We start from the raw sequence: 13,952 nt of genomic DNA on the forward strand, positions 1-13,952 counted from the left end.
AGTTAAATAAAGCCACCAAACGAAGAGTAAATGCTTGAGCTTAGCACATATAAAATCATGGCTCAGCTACAATACCCAGTCACAAAACTTCCCCTTGGGATATAATTTTGCTCCAAAACCTCCTTTCCCCAATTAAGGAAGTTATGCAGATTGTAAAACTGTCAAAAACTAGTCAAAATTGGTCTCGATTCAAGTCTCTATAAAATTTTAATGACTGTGCTCCTGTTAACTAAGTATTTGAAACGGAAAAATAGCAAGTACTACATATGCTCTTTTTAAACAATAAATAAGCATTTTTTTTAAACAAATTAAATATAAACTTTACACATCCAAAGTACAATATACAACCTATTTCAAAAAGGACTCATTGATTACAGAACCATAGTAAAACCATATTATGAACTGCACGTAAGCTTTCCTATACAAACGGTAATGCTGCTCACTGCAGCTTTTTCTTCAAGTCCCACAGTTAATTTATTGATTTTCCTACTTCGAGTAAGACGTCTAGCTCCATCATTTGACTAAATGGTCAGATGACAGAGCCTGGTGGAATCAAATAATAATTGGGTGGTGTTAGCAAATTAGTTGCCTTTTTCAAGACTAAGTGTGAATCTTCCAAAGAAACTGCATTGAACTTATTTAATCTTTTCAGAAAGGCTGATGTGATAAGGCTGTAATAAGATTTTAGATTTAAGCCATATTTTATCCAGCGGAAAACATTTTGTATCATTTGTCATTTCAAAAAGAACAAGTTGTATGGACTGCCTCATTAAGACCACAACAGCAGAAGTTAACAATATATACAAATGAAGTTTTATCAGTTTTCTATAATGCAGAAAACAAAAGAGACTTCCATAAAAAGGATTTCTTTGTTCTCAAACTTCACTTAGAAACTCAGCTTAACATACAGTTGTTCTGTAGCATTAGTAAAGTTCACTAACAAAAAACTTTGCTTGTACGCTGTAAATAAACCAAAGTGTTCAACAGTTTTCTTGCCATTGTTCATGTGGTATTTAGTTGACTTTGCCTTTCGGTTTCAGCTTTCTTCTCTTGCCGGTGGTTAACTGCAGCCCAGAAGGTTATTTTTTTCAGCACTTGCTGCAAAAGTTTCGATGGCAAGCATGGTATTTGATTCTTTAAGAGAGTTGCATTTTTACCAATGCAGTCAAGACACAACCTGAAGAAGGAAAAACGGAAAGAGAGAAGAAATAAAGGAAGATTTAAGTAAATGGTCTATAACCTAAAGACAAAACCTGACATCTAATAAAAGCTTGTGATGTTCATTACACACGTGCTTGCACGTGCAGGAGAGAGTATTAGACGTGACCAGTGTTGAAACTGTTACGGACTGCCACATTGCGTGTTTCAAATGTTTACTGTGGAAGCAATTTTCTCTTTTGCCTGCCTCTGTAGGAGAACATGGCTAAAAACCCACGTGTAAAAGCCCAGTGCCACAGCGACTTATGCCTGACTCTTTGTGCCAATAACCTCAACTCACCTGAGGAGCGAATAAGGTTGAGTCTGAAATATCAGCAAGTCACTGCAGTGACCCTGATCAAGAGAAAAAAGAACCATTAAAATGACAAACAGCTTATCTCAGAAATGCTGCTATTTTCTAGATTAACATAACATTTATTACCACAAGCATAATTTAAAACTGAGAATATTTAAATAATTATTTATAAAGAATCTGAATAACAAATTCCTTTTCATGAGCCTAACAAGGGCAGGAAAAACCCCTCATAAATTACTTTCCAAGAACACCTAAGGTCACATCTCGCACCACCATATGATATGAATGAACCCAACAGTATCAGCAACGGTATCAACTGTATTTCAATTTTAATTACTATAGTGCTAGGATGTCATTATTCAGTTTACTGACTGTGTCCATGAAATGCAAGTCATCTTTGCTTCCACCAAACACCATCACTTCTCCTTCTTTTCCAAGGCAGGCTGTATGCCACAATCTAGAAATAAAATTATAAATAGCATTAGTGACCACGTAACAACAAGCAGTTGTGTGTTACCAGCAAAACAAATCTAAACCCGACATGTTTTTAAGGGTTTCAGAGAAGATGTACGTTTACTTGCATATTCACCTCTTCACCTCACAGACTCTCCTCCATTCTTCAAGTTTCTTTTCAAAGGACATAATCTCCTTTTAACTAAAATGGAAAGGTCACTTTTCTAATCCTGTGATTCCACTACTTATGCACAGGGCCTTGAAGTCTTACTGGCCTCACTACTTACCCAGAAGAATTTTACAATTTTAAATACTGTATTTGAGTTGCAGAAACAGTAAAGCCTGTTCTTTATCAGCTTGGGTCTCAAGGCAGACCTTCCGTTCTTAGGGAAGAATGGAGAATAAGAACTGAGCGCTCACTGGAGTGAAGCGATTATGAGAATCTCTCTTTTCTGCTTGGCCATTTATTTGCACAGAGTATGTAGGGATTTACTATCTCTGAGCTTCCTAATTTTTTCTCAAAAATTACTGAAATGGGTCAATTGATTCATAATGTACATGGGAAGGGGAGGCAGCCATGCATGCACAGAGCACAATAATGTAACCCATACTTCTTAGAAAACCAAGACAAAGACATTATTTTAAAAGTCTTTAGAGGTAAAAAATAGTATCTTAAAATATATTACTCATTTCTTTCACAATATAAAAGGAGAGAGCAATGTGACTATCCATCTCATGAGAATCTTGCTGAATGATTACATTCATACAGACTGATATATTTTTGTCATTGTTCGACTTTTCCATACTCTCGTTATATATACTTTGTCTTATTTATCACTACTTCAACAAAACATTACAGTGGAAAATTTTTAGAAAATAACTATACAAAACAAGGTTTTGCTAAGAACAGCTTTTATTTTTTTTTTCTTTTTAATTTTTCCACTGTTTCTTTAATTCAGAACTACAGTTCTAAGGGCTTTAAGGTTGTGGGGTTTTCAGTACTGACTCTTATCCCTGAACACCAGGATGAGAGCTTCGGAACACAAGTTATCCTGTTTCAGTTTTAAGCTTCCCCCAAAGATTCCTGGGGATCGCTTTCTGTGTGTCAGCTACTTACATCACGCCCACAAGCAAGTTTTGTGTTGTGCACATAAAAGCATATGGTATAAAAAACACCCCAAGCCAAACCAAAACCTGACGTGTAACATCTTGCTTTAACAAAGATTCTGCTACTTCAGCAGCTACACCTTGCCAGATTTACTTTTTAATGTTAGCAGATCAAAATCTCTAATTTTTCTACTGGTGCATCACCACTGAAGTCAGTATCACAAGATGATTATCACCACAGAGCTCTGGCCCTTTAAGTCTACGGAACCAAAAAAATACACACCACTACAACTTTCATGCAAAAGGAAACGTTCTCACTTTCTTACTCCATTCACATCAGTAATTATTCACCCTTCTCCTTAGGCTAAACTGTATCCCACCTTTTCTCTTCCTCATACCTGGAGTTAGATCTGTCTCTGCCTTATCTGCATTAGGAAAACTCTGGCTTGGACTTCATCACCGAGGAACACTGGGAAGCCTTTCCTGCCTCGACTCTGTTGACATCCTAGCTCGCAACCTGATGCTTTCTCTACAGACTGACAGAGTTTATGTCCTCTCACAGCTGCTCTAACTTATCACCTAAACATTCTAATAAAGCATGTTATTTAAATCATACAGATGCTGAATCAAAGTAACCTTTTTACACAGCTCTTCTAACTAAAATAACAGAATTACATAGTAGTGAAAACACTTGGAATCTGTAAGTTAAACACACAATTTGTTCTCTATTTTAACCTGGCATGCAAAATGTTAGCTGAAGTACAACTGTTGGACAGAAAGAAAAAAAATATTTTCTACCAATACAGAATCACAGATCTGTAACCTGGAAGACAATTTTTTAGACATTACTAAAAATGAAGGTTGAACGAAATTATTCTTTACAAAATTTAAGGAGGGAATCAATTTTGTAGAAGCATCAGGAAAATACACTAATGCATGTGTGATATACCATGTATTATTATAAAAAAATACAAATATATAAAAGAAGTACACATATACATATTATTGCCAGTGCATTATAAGTCCTGCTGTAAAGTCATATGAGCAATAGAACAGACATAAACAATTTCAGCTGCAGAGATCCTGCAGTAATCCTGTGTAAGAACAGGGATACAATCACGGTACAAGTACGTACTTCACACTCAAACTAGCTCAATATACAGACAGACTCTTGGTATGGCTCCTTTTATCCATGTTGCTAAGACTTTCTGAAAAAGGTTACTGAAGGTTTGCTGTGTTTTTTTAAAGGGGAGAGATCATTTAGTTCAATAAAGAATTAGGTCAATGAAAGAAAACTGTCCTCAGCCTACAAACTGTATACCAAAATCTTCAGATGGTGGAGAACCATGGGACATGTTTGGACTTGTGGGAGCTCCAAGACTCTTGTCAGCATGTGACCCAAAAGCTCTGCTCTCTCAGGAGGGTTGGGGCTGCCTGTGCAGTGCAGTCCCCAGCAAATTTAGCAGTGTCAACCTCAGGAACCCTCTCTGACACTTCTGCTGCAGCAAGGAAGGTGGCTCTGCCTCTGCCAGCACAGCCAAGTGACAGCTCCACTTTGTAGCCCAGTATGGGATCTGCCCTTGAATTGCCTGAAAGCCTCTTGGGGCTCCAGAGTCACAGGTTCCCAACATCCAGCCTGACCATGCAAATGTTACTCCAGCTTAAATGCAGAGTAAAGGCTGAGCTGCAGCTCCCTGGGCCGCTGCCTGTAGAAAAAGCACATTCTGTCCTTTCCTGATCCTTTCTCATGATGCACCAGTAAAAATAATTACACAAGGCGAGGCAGTCCACCTCAGCAGTTAAGTTGTACGAGACCATCCATGTAAAAAACTGAACACAAAGACAGGCATGATCCCTGACTGCTAATGATGTGCTTTGCTATTTAAGACAGTCATTGGTCCCTTCGTGTATTAGTTCACTAATCATAAAAAGACAGAAAATACTCTATACAGCTAAGGTGTAAGTTTATTTGGGCTTGAAAGAGTTAGAAACATAAGGAAGCAGAAAACTTGGTCTAACAGTGCTTTTAAATATAAAAGATGCCCTAGAATAGCATAAAACATGAAGAAAATTAATTCAGGTAAAGACATTTCAGTAATAGGAAACAGAACGTAAGACAGGAAGCATGCAAATGCCAGACCAGAATTGTACACTATGCTATAAGAATGATAGAAAATTGTGCTGAGAGTACCTGGGTGAACAAATAGAATGAATTCCATGACAAACTGAGTATTTGCTATCTACCACAAATCAGTTCAATAGTATTTACATTATAAATACAGAGAATGCTTCAAACACTGTTAAAAATAAAAGTCTCTGCTCTGATACAGCAAGCATCTGTTTGCATGGCAGCTTCTGATTCAGAACATGAAACTTGCTTTCTTTAGTGAGAAAGAATCTATCTTTTTCCGTATTCTTAAACTAGAGAGGGAAGGGGAACAGAGTCTGGAGGAGACAGTGTTGTTGCCAGGATGAACAACACACGTTCTAGAACTAGGTCCTTTTTGGTTGGCAGTTAAGTCCTTGAAATAATAAAACTCCACCATCCTTTACTGTGCTATTTAGTACTAAATTTGGTTTTGCAAAACTGTAATCATAATTAGCTGCTTCTGCTCAGGAAAAAAAAACCCAAACAAATAAGGTATTTTATAATACTTTTGAACCCTGAGAGGTGCATCAATATTTTCATGGTTGTCTCCCACATGTTTCTAATAATGTATCATCATTAATCAACTTTTGTTATTTTCAGAGGTTATTAATTCCTCAAAAGTTATATAATATACATTCTCTTATATAAAATAATCTGGCTATAGAACACCAGGTTAGTTGGACACCCAGATCCTTCATCACAAAAAATCTTTTAATGCAGGTAAGCATCAGCTACAAGAAATACAGAAAGTAATAATGCTGTATCAGGTATGAAGGAACTTAAGTTAGTAAAGCAAACTATTCAATCATACTGCATTAATTTTCTAAAATATTGTTATAATGTAGTTTAAAAATACTGATCAATAATTTAAAATTACTTAATTTTTTTAAATGCCTAGATTTCAGCAAACATTATCTAGTTTTGTATACCTAGGCCTACTCTTAGGCAAATGGGTAAGTTGTTTCCATCCATTCGTGGTAATGCTGTGAATCCAGCCATCACCTACAATATAAGAACACACATCAGTACTTTTTCCTGGGACAAAGTATTACCTTTTTATTTATACAAAGTATTACCTTTTTCATTTATACAAAAAGCTCTGTGTTCTAAAAGCACATTATATTAAGATAACAGTAACATCATCCCTACATTAACTCGCATCTCTTCGGTCTTTGTAATTTAACTTAACCATTCAGCCACAGAAAGCTCACTGCATCAAGATCCGGAATTAAAATACATTTCCTTTTTTCCTTTTGGATGTATTCAGAAAATCACTCCCTCCCAGTGGAATATATCCCAGTGACACTCAAAACTGTTTTCACTCATTTCACATTTTTTCATGAAAAGAAGTTGCCTTTTCTAGAAAAGGAACTCAGAAGATGACTATTCTACTTCCTATTTAACATTTTGTAGCTGTGATTTGTTATTCATCCAAAAATCTACATTATGTTGACATTATTATTTGTATCTTCTCCCTGCAATTGCTATTGATATCAAAAGTTACCCCTTGTTCATATTGAAATGTGTGCAAGTCTTGCCTTCATTCTTTCAGATGATAGACAGTTTGATGAAAGATTTATTATCATACATTCTCATTGTACCACACAACGTGCTCCTGTATTTCTACAAAAATAGTAATATAGCTAGAGAAATGCTCAAGTGCCATGAAAATACTGTAACAAGATTTACGTCTAAGTAGTTTGAGAAAGACAACAAATGTGCACACTGCACGAGGTTAGTACTGAAGTGCACAATAGAATGATAATTTCTAAATTACTTACTTAAAGGAACATTATCAGAACTTAGTCCACCAAAAAGAAAAAGTCTGTCATCTCCTATCGGAGTCAACGTGTGCCAGGATCGATCTTTTGGTTTCTCTCCAGTGATATTAATTCTTGGTGAAACAAATAAACAGAAACAAATTTTCAAAGAATGCTGAAAATTAACCTGCCAGAAAATTTAATAGTTAATTTAGTTTGTCCTAGAACAAGCTTGGATATTTTCCCAGTGACAAAGCTGCACTTAGACAATCTGAATTTACTCTCTAAGCAAAGTAATTTCTTGCAGTAACTGTTCTCTGAACAATCAGTTACATAAATATCAAATGTAAGGACAACAGCATTGCTTTGTTATTTTGTTTGTTTTGTTAAGATCACTAAAGCCACTAATGTACAACTGAAGGCACTTAGGACAGCAAAGAAATATATTCAAATAAACTGCACAGTACATGTAGGTAGACAGGCTCAGTTATTTGAGATAAAATTTAATGAATCCTGAGGGGCTATGGTCTGTACTCCTAGGAAAATGATCTTAAATGATACAAGGATTGTGGCTTTCCTTTTATCCAAAAGCTACTACCTCTTCAAACATTGTGCCTTTTAACACAATGGTGGGTCACCCAAACTTTGAGGTAAGCTTTTTACAAAAGTGGAATTCCTATGTACAAACAGGTGTAGGTTTATTATTCCAAAAAATCTGCTCATATTACAAAAATACAGATTTGATACTGATTTCATTTTAGCTGCAGTTAGGTATGCTTGAGATGAGAATCTTAACAGTAAAGAACCTGAAGATAAGGGATTACCTATAGTGGGTAGCCTGCATTCACATCATCTCACTTTAGGCACTTAGGTGTACAGTTGTCTCAGGAGGATCCCAACAGAGTCAGCAGAGAAGAGTAAGGACCTCCAGAGGGCATCAGCCCACCTACTTGCTTGATACTAAGCAAAGAGGCAACTCCTGTTGCGAAGTACCTAAAGTCAGACACAAAGAATCTTGGCCACTGCATACTCGGTATGTCCTCATTTTGGAAAGATGATGGAAAAAGCAGGTGTAAACACCTGTAAGCTCTCTTGTGGGGTCAAAATCTTAGTCGGAGACTGTCCAGAGCGAGTAAGAAGGGAATGTTCAATCCAGGTAGACTGTATCTCAAAGAACCAGTTACTTTTTTTTTTCCTCCACCTTGCTAAAGTGAGGTGAGTGTAAGATACACAGATGTGTGCCCAATCTACAGTATGAACACTGCAGAGAGAGTCACCTATATTTCCTGTATAATCAATGAAGAGAAACAGGTCCTTGAAAAGCACAACTCGTGATTAGTTCAGATGTCTGCCTTAGCAGCAGTTGCCTCATGCCCAAGAAGTGCCTGTTTCTCTTAACTGTGCACAGAGGAAGCCTAGGGTGAGTAATACAGGCATCTGCAGTTCGGTTAGAGGACTTTCACTACTGGTGACTGCCAAGCAGTTCTCCATCTGGAAGCAAAGACTGAAGAATCATAGCTAATTAAACAGTGATTGCAAAACTGTCCTACTAAATTTGGCACTGAAGTTGGAGCCAAGTCACAATGTTTAAGTGCCTGCTTTGCACAACTCTTGTATAAGACGCTTCTAAAATTGGCAAAGGGGCAGACTGTGCTGAGATACAACCGGAGCTGATGTTTAGAAAAATATATACCAGATACTGATGGGTGATAATGTTCCAATCTTTCATGCTACTGATACAAAAAATTATCAAAGTAACAGAAATAACATAATATTGAACATTTTGAATAACAGGTCAGTGGAGCTCAGGGAAGGAGAGGTAACTTCTGGGTAGTGGCGACTAAAATAAATATTGCAATCTCATGCTGGAAGATACTGCTGGATTAGTAGGTTAATATCATGCAATTCCTTAAGAAACTTGCATAGAGTTGAATAAGAAAAAAAACTTGACGTAACTCGTTAATGAAAAGCTATGGGGCTTTAAATAAAATCATCATTGCCTTTGGAATTTTTCTTTTACGAGAGGATGTCCAATAAGTGAATTTGAATGTAGGACTGTACAAAGCAAGTCCTTGCTGGGAGATCTGTACTTTACAGAAGAACTTCAAATAACCTCCAGTCTTGGTCAGCAGCACTCAGACAGCCAAACTTTTTAATTTGTATTAAATCTCCAAGTCTTATTTAGTGATAATTCACATGGGCAAAGGCAATCTCTCTGCAGCTGCGGAATTACTGAGATAATTCTGTTACCAAGTTCAAAAAGGCTGTATTCTGCCCAATTTTTAATTCATCATCTGATCAGAACTTTCAGAACAAAGGAAAGGTTCCTTGCAAGAAACACCTAGATGAGAAAATACTCTACCAGCAAACAAGTCTGAAGGAATTTCCCCTTAAAATACTTGAATGACACTAGGGCTTTTTAGAGGCAGTTTTCAGCTGGAAATGGATCGTCTGATTACACCTATTCAAAACTATTACTGGTAATCCAAGGATCTAGAGTGATTTTCTTTACTTCACACTCTCAATACGTAACTTTATTGGTCTCAGCAAGCACTGCTCTGCTATATAAATTTCAGACCAAAAAAAAAGGGGAGGAGAGGGAGGAGAGGGAGGAGAGGGAGGAGAGGGAGGAGAGGGAGGAGAGGGAGGAGAGGGAGGAGAGGGAGGAGAGGGAGGAGAGGGAGGAGAGGGAGGAGAGGGAGGAGAGGGAGGAGAGGGGGGAGTGGGAGGAGAGGGAGGAGAGGGAGGAGAGGGAGGAGAGGGAGGAGAGGGAGGAGAGGGAGGAGAGGGAGGAGAGGGAGGAGAGGGAGGAGAGGGAGGAGAGGGAGGAGAGGGAGGAGAGGGAGGAGAGGGAGGAGAGGGAGGAGAGGGAGGAGAGGGAGGAGAGGGAGGAGAGGGAGGAGAGGGAGGAGAGGGAGGAGAGGGAGGAGAGGGAGGAGAGGGAGGAGAGGGAGGAGAGGGAGGAGAGGGAGGAGAGGGAGGAAAACACCCCAGCCTGTTCATCTTCTCTCTCTTATTTTACAGTCTGTGTGCAACCATGGGACTTTTGGGACCAAGTTATTTATATTGGAGATGATCCCTACAAATGCCCAATTTCTAATACAGCCATCACTACTGATGTTATGGAAGGAAGTGGGTAGCCAGAAATAATTTTCCAAACAGTTTGTGCAAAGACAGACTGTAAACCGGAGTCAAAATATAAATACTAATTTGATATTGTCCTGAAACATGCATTGATTTTTGCTCCTCTTCTAATTAGGAGATGAAATCACGCTAAGAGGTATTCTATGTTTGTGCATGCTGACAGGTGGCCTGGTAATACGAGATGATTTTACTGTAGTAGATAATTAATAGCCACAAATAAATTATTTGGACAAAACAATCTAGCCCTAGGAAAACACTCCTCTTTTTTTTCCCCCCTGATCTGCAGCTGACAATGGCTAATCTAAATTCTTCCATCAATGACAGTCTGAATTCTATTTTTCAGTCACTTTAGTAAGGGAAGAACAGTGCTCAGGCCTGTGAAGCTTCCCATAATACCAGTCTTTGATTAGTTACCCCTCTAGATATGAATAAATATGAACACTTTACCTCCCATGAGGTGCCACCACAGTGGCAGACACTCTGCGAAGACTCTTTTTTAAAAAAAACCTCTTAAATCTCATTTTTTGGTCTCTCAAATATCTTTTTTCAGTCTCTCAAAGACTCTTTGCAGAGGTGCTATAGAATGGCTGGATGGTAGGCTCCTAAATTTCTAATGATCTGAATCTACATTAAATCATAGGCAAGTCTGGTAAGCTATTCTTGGATCACATATAGAAATAATTGAACAACACAGAAATAATTGGAACAATCTTCAGGTTTTAGGAATGGCTGCATTTAGTATTACCATCCTTAGTCTAAGGATATATGTAAAATCAGCCTGTTGTATTCAGGTCAAGAACAGAAAACACTTTTTAAAGCCTTCAATATTAGCTTTCATATCCCAAACAAAAGGGAACACTGGCTGACGAGGACTTAAGACAAAACTTTGACATTGACACCCCTCCTTCGGGGCTTGAAGTTCCTCTCACTGACTTGTCACTCAACTGTCACAGGTTTCCTTTTTCAAAGCAATAAAAAGCAAGCCGAACAGCAACCGCTCATGCAACATTAAAAAGTAAGCAGCTAAAGCAATAATCTGAATAATCAATCCACTCACAGGTAAAGTTCACAGTCTAAGAGGGACAATGCTATCATTTAGGTAGAACATTGTTAATTTAAAATTAACCAGCAAAGAAAAAGGGGAATTAAACTAACGAGTTAATCATAACTGCTAATTAATGAAATCTTCAAAGAGAAGTTTTTTTGAAAGGACACTGTGAGACTTCTTTGTCCTGCTGCTATCAGCAGCAAGAAAGAACGGATGGAGGACCGTGTCTACTCCCTGGCTTTGCTCTCAGCTCAGAGGAACACACTTGGTGCAGGATCACAGCAGCATCACAGGTGATTAAAGATGCCCATCATAGGTGCATGAAACACAAAGACCTGGAGAAGGATCGGGACTGACATACACTCAGGAAAGGTGTATTTCATGGTCTTTTAGGAAATTATTATTAGGTTATCTTGCTAATAGGACCAGAACAGTGGTTATCACCCATCAGTTACTGTTTATCTCCTGGTTTGTCTATCAGCTAACAATACATCCACTGATTCTACACATGTAGTAGGCACTATCATAAATACTACATGCAAACAAGCAAATCTTAGGAAGTATACTAATACCTGATTTAGTTTTAAATTGAAATATTTAAGTCATGCTTTTTACTTGATTTTTTAAAAAATTGTTAAGATGCTTATCTTGGAGGGGAGGAGATCCTTCCTCATTCTGTACTATAACGAGCAAAACATAGATAGTAAAAACAGTATTCAAAATGACATCAAAACGAAAATTCCATACGGATAAATGTACTTGCCTTGAAAATGAGGATGTTAAATCACTACATGCTGTGCTTAAAATAGCATCATCAACGCTTTGGTGCAGAACAGAAAAAGCTTAGTAACCACTATCAAATCAAATTAAATTAAATTGAAATCACAATAGAACAGCTGTTAAAATAGTCCCCAAACTCCCATTCTCCTCTTGGAAAAGCGACAAAATTAGCACTGGAACTACTTAACAATATGTTTCAATCTGCTACATTCAACTTTAAGTGTTATAGAGAGAAACCTACCTTCCAGACCAAGTCCAAGTGTCTAAATTCAGGCAGTGCAAATCATTCATTCTAGTTTGCTAAAACAAATAAATAAAATCCCAGTTGCGTTACATTAAGCAAACAATGAGCAAAGTATTTCAGCAAGGCCTTCCCAGGACAGAATATTCCAAGTAACAATATTTTGAAGAAAACTGCACCCATGTGTCTTAAAACAACTCTCTATTATGTGGCAGATGAAAAGCATTTCTTCTCAAAAAGCCCGGGCAACTCTCAGAAAACTGTCAGGAATATTTACAGTAATGCAATGGCAGTATGGGGCCAATTGTAGCCTTTAATAGTAGTTTAATAGTGAAGAACTATGTGATATTCGGTTCCTGCAGATATATTCAATTTTCATCCATAGAATTCATGGCAGGTAATTGCAGAAAGTATAATACTCTACATATAGTTTCTTCTCATTATTGTTCTTTGCATTCTGATCAGAACTATGGATCCTCCTGCCTGGTCACTTATTCCTTGAAATATTCTAGTAGGTGCTGTACTCAGTACATGACATCCCACAAAAAGTTCATCACACCTGTGTTTTTCTCTCTTTTCCAGAAGACAAGCCCTTTCACAAAGTTACTACTAGCAACAACAAGGTTTTATAACCCTTTAGCATTTGCCATAAAAATAATAAAATGTGTCAATAAGAACAATGGGAAATCAATACACTTGCATATCTGTCTCTGTTTTGAGATGAAGAAAGTAATTGCCTTAGAAACATAAAGGGGGGGAATGTAAGAAAGAATTTCTTTGCTTTAGACTGTAGCAATATTTTCAATGGCTCACAATACACTTGACTGATACTTGTGATTCCCCTAGGTACTACAAAACAATATCTGAGAAGTAGGGAAATATATCTTGCCTTACCTTACAATTTCTTTTCTCCTAGGGTAGTCCATAGATCTATTAGAATAAGCCTTTCTCCAGCTTGCAGATCCTTTGAGGCAGAAACTAGACTTGTCATTTAAGTCAGAATAGGAGTAGTTTTACCCCTGAGAACTCAGCCAGTTAGTGAGTTTGAGAGACTTCCAAAGCTGTCCATCAGAGCTATGGAAAGTCTCTCAGGGTATTTCAGGAAACAGTAAGGTTTTCAGGATAGCTATGGCCTCCTCTGATCAAGTACGTGTTAGCCCTTTTCTGTCCTACGGAAGAGAATGTTAACTAGCATTTTGGAAATGCCTTCAGAGAGGCCAACAGGCTAAAGAAAAGCAGAACGTGAAGGCTTTTGTGCATTGCCTGAGAAACTTTATCCCTGCAAGAGGGCAAAGGTAACAATAAAGCGTGGTCCAACTGACAGCTAGTAGAACAGATCTGTCTTCCATGACAAGTCTATTCAGTTTCCTACTCATTCAGGGGGCTTTGAAGGAGATGAGGAACAAATTATACAAGCAAAAAGCAAAGTGCAATTACTGAGTATCTTCTGCTGTACCTGTACACAGCTAGACACTTAGGGGCAGGGTAGGGAAAAAGCAACATCCTGGCCTCTAGAACTAAAAACATTTAATCATCTTGGAATAACACAGTTCAATATGGAAGACATCTATTAAAGAAAGGGAAGAAAGAAAGTTGCTGTTATGTTGGGAATTAAGGTTTCAAGAAGATCCTGTTCAAGACCTCCTCGCTGACTTTCCTTTCCTAGGCATTAGGCAGAAGATGGAGTAGTTTTCAGTTTCTCGGTCCCTGGGAAATCAATGTATTATAATCTTAAATTCTCATGATTCAACAGATTG

At 37.8% G+C, this 13,952-nt stretch overlaps 1 protein-coding gene across 1 annotated transcript in view; it reads right to left on the reverse strand.

Annotated features, from left to right (window-relative positions):
• Window positions 1-191: 191 nt before the first annotated feature.
• KLHDC1 (kelch domain containing 1) overlaps window positions 192-13,952 on the reverse strand; it is a 30,486-nt gene continuing 16,725 nt past the window's right edge. The window contains exons 8-13 of the mRNA XM_054825823.1: window positions 12,196-12,254; window positions 7,004-7,116; window positions 6,152-6,224; window positions 1,886-1,970; window positions 1,499-1,551; window positions 192-1,177 (exon numbers count right to left, since the gene is read on the reverse strand). Coding sequence (XP_054681798.1) covers window positions 1,003-1,177; window positions 1,499-1,551; window positions 1,886-1,970; window positions 6,152-6,224; window positions 7,004-7,116; window positions 12,196-12,254 — 558 coding nt within the window. The 3' untranslated portion in view covers window positions 192-1,002. The remainder of the gene's footprint in view (window positions 1,178-1,498; window positions 1,552-1,885; window positions 1,971-6,151; window positions 6,225-7,003; window positions 7,117-12,195; window positions 12,255-13,952) is intronic.

The sequence above is a fragment of the Grus americana genome, chromosome 5 (genome assembly GCF_028858705.1).
Source record: "Grus americana isolate bGruAme1 chromosome 5, bGruAme1.mat, whole genome shotgun sequence".
NCBI lineage: Eukaryota > Metazoa > Chordata > Aves > Gruiformes > Gruidae > Grus > Grus americana.